The sequence below is a fragment of the Populus euphratica genome, unplaced genomic scaffold (genome assembly GCF_000495115.2).
Source record: "Populus euphratica unplaced genomic scaffold, PopEup_1.0 scaffold210.1, whole genome shotgun sequence".
In the NCBI taxonomy this organism is placed as follows: domain Eukaryota; kingdom Viridiplantae; phylum Streptophyta; class Magnoliopsida; order Malpighiales; family Salicaceae; genus Populus; species Populus euphratica.
Genome location: NW_011500094.1, coordinates 357,701 through 364,363, shown reverse-complemented (window position 1 = coordinate 364,363; position 6,663 = coordinate 357,701). Strand labels below are relative to the sequence as shown.

At 37.4% G+C, this 6,663-nt stretch overlaps 1 protein-coding gene across 1 annotated transcript; it reads right to left on the bottom strand.

Moving 5' to 3' along the window:
• Nucleotides 1-99: 99 nt before the first annotated feature.
• On the bottom strand, nt 100-6,133 carry LOC105109241 (uncharacterized). Its single transcript, XM_011003872.1, has 10 exons — nt 5,966-6,133; nt 3,324-5,468; nt 2,877-3,221; nt 2,702-2,788; nt 2,059-2,211; nt 1,581-1,744; nt 1,344-1,491; nt 1,041-1,163; nt 878-965; nt 100-510 (listed from the first exon to the last, which is right to left on the bottom strand). Exons 2-10 carry the CDS (start codon nt 5,331-5,333, stop codon nt 323-325), a joined length of 3,306 nt encoding a protein of 1,101 aa, XP_011002174.1. The 5' UTR covers nt 5,334-5,468; nt 5,966-6,133; the 3' UTR covers nt 100-322.
• Between the last annotated feature and the right edge of the window lie 530 nt (nt 6,134-6,663).

Sequence of the window (6,663 nt, the reverse complement as noted above, 5' to 3'; positions counted from 1 at the left end):
TAAAAATTCATATACATATACATAAATTAATAATTTATCTTAAAAAAATTTATATATTTATTTAATACAAAAAAATTTCTGGCTCCATACTTAATTGTGAAGGTAGCTTTTCGTCATCAGCCGTGACTGGCTGGAGAGTCAAGGATTCAGCCCCAAAGTCTGGAACAAAAGTATCGATCATATTCTTACTTTCTTTTTGGCCTCCAAGGATTTTTATCTACAACGATGGCTCACATAGAAGCCACTCGAGAACTCAACAGCATTGACCTGCTAAATGTTTTTGGCATGCGAACGTGTTTGTATGATTTGACGTAGGAGGGCTTCATCTATTTGCATGATTGTGTCGCTTTGGCTGGATTGCTGTTGACATAACTCGCAGCCTATTCGTTATCTCTGTGAATGATGGTCTGGCTTGTGGATCGAACGCCCAGCATTCTTCCATCAGCATTCGCCATCCAGCATCACAATTTTCTGGTATACGAGGTCTCAGAGTGTTACTTACAATTCCGCCTTCATTCAAAGTTCACAATGGTTAGATCCTTTGCGAAAATCAGAAAAAAAAGAACATGAAACAGTGACAAGCTGATGTGCTAAACCATCAGCTACGAATATGGCATAGACCGACACACAGTTTATTTTCAAGCATAATTAGCTTTTCAGGAAAGGAATCAGATTTGTGCATGCGTGAAGGATTGATTCAAACCGTGAAAGACAGTGTCGTGAATTTAGATTTTAAACGAAGAAGAAGGCCATTTTCAAAAATCAATGAGAAAAGGAAATAGCACAGCAGGCTCTAATTCAAATTAGACGAAGTGTAAGGAAAAACAGAAGGAACTTGACAATTAAAACCAATTTCATCAATCAATTAAAACCTGACCTATTATAGCACCGAATTGCATGTTGGCATATGGCTCTTCACCAGTCAGGATCTCCCACATTGCAATACCAAACGAGAAGACATCAACCTGTAAAGGGAGGATATAGAAAGTTCATGATTCACTCTAAATCCCATGACAAAGAAAGTCTAGTATAGTGCTAACCTTCTCAGAGACTCGGTTGCTGTTGCCATCCAATAACTCCGGTGCCATCCATGGAAGGGTTCCACGCACACCACCAGATACGAGCGTATTCCGTTTGATTTTTGACAATCCAAAATCTCCAACCTGGAGAAAAGGTAACATACATAGATGAATGAGACTACACTTTGATACAGAATGTGGAGTGAATAAAGCTGAGAGGAACTCTATTGAAAGATGAAAAGCATGCTTGATATAGATTCAAAACTACCAAAAGACAACAGAAAAATAAAGGATGGATAGAGAGAAGGATTCGGCGAACATTACCTTGCATATGGGTCGCTGGGGATCCTTTAAATTGACAAGCAAATTGTCGCACTTCAAATCAAAATGAATGATATCTCTCAAATGCAGATATTCCATGCCAAAAGCAGCATCCAGAGCAATTATAAGTTTTTTTCGACGATCTAGTGCTCTGTGCAGTGAAGAGAGATTCCATGAGCTATAGCATATTTCATGATAGATGGCACTAGGAAGTAAAATATTTTTGAGCTACCAACTCACCTATCCTTCTTTCGTAGGACGCGCCTCAATGATCCGTTCACCATATATTCAGTCACAGTGGCCATTGTTCCCCCAGGCCCATCAGGGACTACGCCGTAAAATGCCAACACATTTGGATGGTGAAGATCTGACAGGATGCGAGCCTCTCTCCAGAAGTCTCTAGTCTGCACAAACAGGCAGGATTAATTATATTTTTACTCAGAATAGTCAGAGAGATTCTTAAACATATCTACCATGAAATCCGGTTGCTAATATATCTATCACTATCCAATTCAACAAATAGTTATCTTCCCATTCATTCACAGTGGATCCTCCCTTTTCCCTATGAGTTATTTGGTCTTCGTTTTTTCCTTCTTTATTTTATGACACTTTGGACCCCTACATGTATTTTTTTGGCATGAACAGCCCTCCATTATCAAGTGAAAGAAAACATGAAGGGCGTGCAATTGTTCTGAAACTGATAATTACAGGGACTAACCAATCGCTCTTGTTCTGATGAATTTCCTGAAAAACAACTCCTTTTGATTCTTTTAATAGCAACATCACTTCCCCTCCATTTCCCATAATAAACAGTTCCAAACGTGCCAGATCCCAATTCTTGCACTTCTTCAATATCCGCGTACTTTATAATCTGCATGGTAAGAGCATAAAACGTTGAGTTAATTTATCCTTTATATTATCAGAAAAAGTTGATTTATCCTCTAAAAAAAGAAGAAAAAAAAATCACCTAGGCCACAAAAAAGTCAGTTGTTAAAGAAAACGCATCTAAAACAAACAATAAAATTCTCATACTGCATTTGCAGCCGTAAGCATGCACCATCTAAATGATCGTAGAGAGTTGAAATCATGAGAAGAAATTAATAAAAAAGCAATGGGAATCAGTTCACATTTGAACTAGTAGAGGCTTCGAAGCACAGGCTTGTTTTTCACTGAAGTGAAGCTTTGTGCGAAAGCAGCTGGAACTGGCAATGGGGGCTAAAAGCATCCCTCAACGATTGGGCGAAATGGAACCTCATACATATTAACATTGCAGCCCAGGCATGAAAGTGCTAAAGGAATGTTTTTTTGAATTATGAATAAAAAAATAAAGATGTGTAACTTATGAGATGTTATATCTGAACCTGCAAATGATAGATGCCTGCTTCGATTTCAGCCATCGCAGCATCACTAATGGAATCATTTGTGTCTCTATCAGAATCTTCAATATCCTAAGAACACACGGGGTAAAGAGTAAAATAGACTAGAAAATGAAATATCATGCACACAGAGAGTCCAAATCTGAAGGATACAAGTTACCTCAGATTCATATTCTTGATCTTGACAAGTGCTTTCTGCCTCGGTATCTCTATCAGATTGAAATCCCTCTGTGACCTCTTCCTCTACACGGGGGACAACATTCAAAGACAAAGGAATATCGGGAGGCGTAGTTCCAGTAACATCCTCAACAATTACCTCTGGCTCCAGCATCTTATCATCATAATGGTCATCTAAGGGCTGTGACTGGACAAACTGAGCATCTCTGTCCAATGGTTCATCGTATGATTGTCCCCTGTCATGAATCTTTTCGATCTTTTCAGGATACTCCACGGGGTCTTCATCACACAAGGAAACAAATCTAGTTGAAGCACTCCTATCCAATTTCTGAATAGATATTTAGAAATCAGAGGATTATTATTATTATTATTATTTTGCAAGTTCTAGTTCAGATTGGCAAAATCTTGCTATGGAGAGAGCTATACTTACAGAGCTAAGGACATATGGTTTCTTGTCTCTTGATTCAAGGGATGCAGAATGTAGATATTCAGGATCTCCATGGGAAATTTGTTGACCCCTGATGCTCTCAGTCATAGCACACTGCTGATCCTTGGAAACCTTTTGGTTCTCAACAAACAAGTAAGGTGCTTTGGTGCCTGATTGGTGACCCTGAGGGTTCTCCCTCGCAATTTCTGCAGAATTTTCTAAAGGGTAAACTCGAGTAGCAGAAACCACCCTTGCATATGCTTGAGAATCCTGAGGATGATGATAAGCAATTGGAGGGTATTTCAAATTCGGCAAGTTCCTATGCTCGGTGACATTGTCATTTGATGAAGCTTTAACATTTCCTTCGTTCTGTTCTCTGTCTACATCAGAATAGTTAACATTCCTGTCCATCCACTTCAGCACCTCTACATCAGTGTCAATATTACCCAGCTTTTCTCTGCAAAGGTTCTCGAAGTCAGTGAATTGGTGTTTCTCATCCATTATATATGGCCACAGCATTGGCCTTTCTGAGGATGAATTTGACATTCTCAGTGAAGGTGATTTTTCCCCTTCATTATTGCACAGGGACAGTGTAATAACGGCTTCTTCCAACCATTTTTTTGACACCTCACCATTCTCCCGCAACCGTGAGTCACAAAATGCCCCTTCCATAATCGAAGGCCAGTCTGAATTGATAGAATTTTGAGGACATAGCTGATAAGGAAGAAAATCTCCACTTTCGCAACGATTATGAAGATGCATTTCTAATTGTTTGCTAGTCTGATCAGTTTCAACTGGATATTGTTGATGACAGGCTTGATTCACCAATGGCATCAGCACACGAGGAAGATTATTATAATATGTAGTGTCAGATGGAAATTTCTCTTCCGAAAAAGCACCGCGTTTCCTATTATTGTCAGGGAAGGATTGATCAACATAAAATAGGCCTTTAGAGTTCTTATGATCTCTGTACTGAATGTTAAGTGGAGTTACAGGAGGAGATAGATTCTTATAATCTGAAGCAGTTCCTTGATGGCTTGCAGAACTCTGTCCACTAGAGCTCTTCTGGGAACTGAGGTCCAACATACTATTAACAGCGACAGCATACTGGTAATCAGCATTACGCTGTTGTGAGGTCTTACCTTCAAAAGAATTTGGGCTGTCAGGTTCACCTGAAGAAACAAGAAATATCCGCAGTCTTTGAGTGCCTTCATTTCTTTCAAGCTCTTGATATTCCTCTATCATGTGATAAAGATCTTCATCAGAAGAAACAGAAATAAGCGCATCAAGATCCTCGCCAGGGAGCTGGTACTTGATCGTATGAGGATGGCCACAAATTGCCAAAGTTTTCTTTGCAAGCTCTCCCCATGTAACATTTTTTCTGATGGATATGATCCTCGTTTCTCCACCCACATATCTAAGCTTCCCATCATTTGGCCTCGGTAATATCCTTCCCCCAAAGCTGCATAGAAATTTCATTTTTCCTGAGAAAGTGCTTTCTGAAACTCTAGTTACAGAAGGCTGATATGGCCAAGGGGGTTCCTGCACACATTTAGGCGGATTGGTTGGACTTGGACATAAGGTTACTTGACCATAATTACTCGTTTCATCAACATAGTTACTTGGTTTTTGTGCATCGGGGGCATATTCCCAGTGGTATCTGCCTGTATCATCATTATAAGCCTTATTTTCTAGTTCAGCAGCATGTCCTGTGGCTTCTATCCTGGAAATATAACCTAAAGCATCACAATCAGACTCCTTTTTCCTTATCCCACGAGTGCTGGTATGATTTTCAGAACCCATCAGATTATTGTGATTATGATTGAATCCCATTTTCCCGAGCTCGTGCAGTTCTGGAACTCTTCTTCGAGCAAATTGGGGAGAAAATTCCTCACCTGTCTGTACACAAATATTATTTGCATTTCTATCTGCAGCAATTCTGTCACTAGCCACAACTTTGATTTTGTCTCCAAAGAGCTTCTGGCCTGAGCTACCAGGCGTTTCACGAGTCATGGTATAAAAGATAAAGAAATCACCTTAAATAAAGCTGCATATGAATATTCACCGGCCTCTTAGGCCTTGCTTCCTCGATGCTCTTCCAAATTCCTACTGAACTCGAAACTGGACCAGATTATAGCACTCACAGTCCTGTGCAAGAAATAAATAACATCCAGTGCTTATTTTCTCAATAGAAACTGATTGTCATCTTACAGGAAAGAAAAAAACTGTGGGATGCTAGCAGCATCATATAATGCAAATACACAAATTCCCTTTCTTCACTACCAGCTAACAAATGTCATAAAAAATGTGTATCTACCATTAATTCCACTTGATGTTACAAATCTTGCTAAATCCAGAAGAAAATCAATGTACCACAATTCACATTGATCTTTCATGCATAATCATCCATTAAACAATATTAAAATTCAACCATTCTAACACGATGAATCAATCAATCAAACAAAGAACCAATTCAATCAAACAATCAATATATATCATCATTAATGAATGCATGCATAATTCACATAGATAAATAAAGGGAAATGAACAAAAAAAGATTCAGAACATTTCCTACAAGATTTAAATGTGCCGAAAACATTAATTAAACTGTACATGAAGGAGAAGAATAGTACTGAAATGGGTACCTTCTTGTTTGTTGAAATTCGCAGTTTTATGTGAACATGTAAAGCAATGGAGATTGTTCCATTGAAGAACAGGAGAAAGGCAGAAGAGAAAAAATGGAGTATGAAATTGAGTTGTGAGGATATGAAGGAGAAAGAGAGAGCATTGCATGAGAGACGGAGTTTAAAAAGGAAACTAAGACAGAGAGCTTAAAATAACGTGGACAAAAAAAATATGGGGAGGGAGAGCGCCAACCGAACCGTAAACTATTAAATTAATTAAATTAAATTAAAATATTAAAAGAGAAATAGGTTTTCATGTAACAAATTACTATTCATTCGGATAGTAAATTAGCAATATTGCCTCTAATAAAAAAAAAATCTCAGAGCTAGACATAGAAAGTAAGATGATTTTTTTTTTTTATTATGATACAATTGTTTTTAATAATTGATGCGAGGTTAGGTTAATAATTTTATTTTTTTATATAGTAAAATTATTAATTTAACTGTAAAATAAAAAAATTATAATGTTATCTTCTTCTAATTTTTTTTTAAATAGTAGAATTATTTTGCTATTCTTAAAGATAAAATCAACATAGCTCTTAACAAAGATTTTTTTTTTATCATTTTACATTAGTTTTATTATTAATATGAAGGTTACTTAAGGATATTATTGTATTTGACCATGTAATAAATACTATTTAAAAAAAAAACATGTTGTT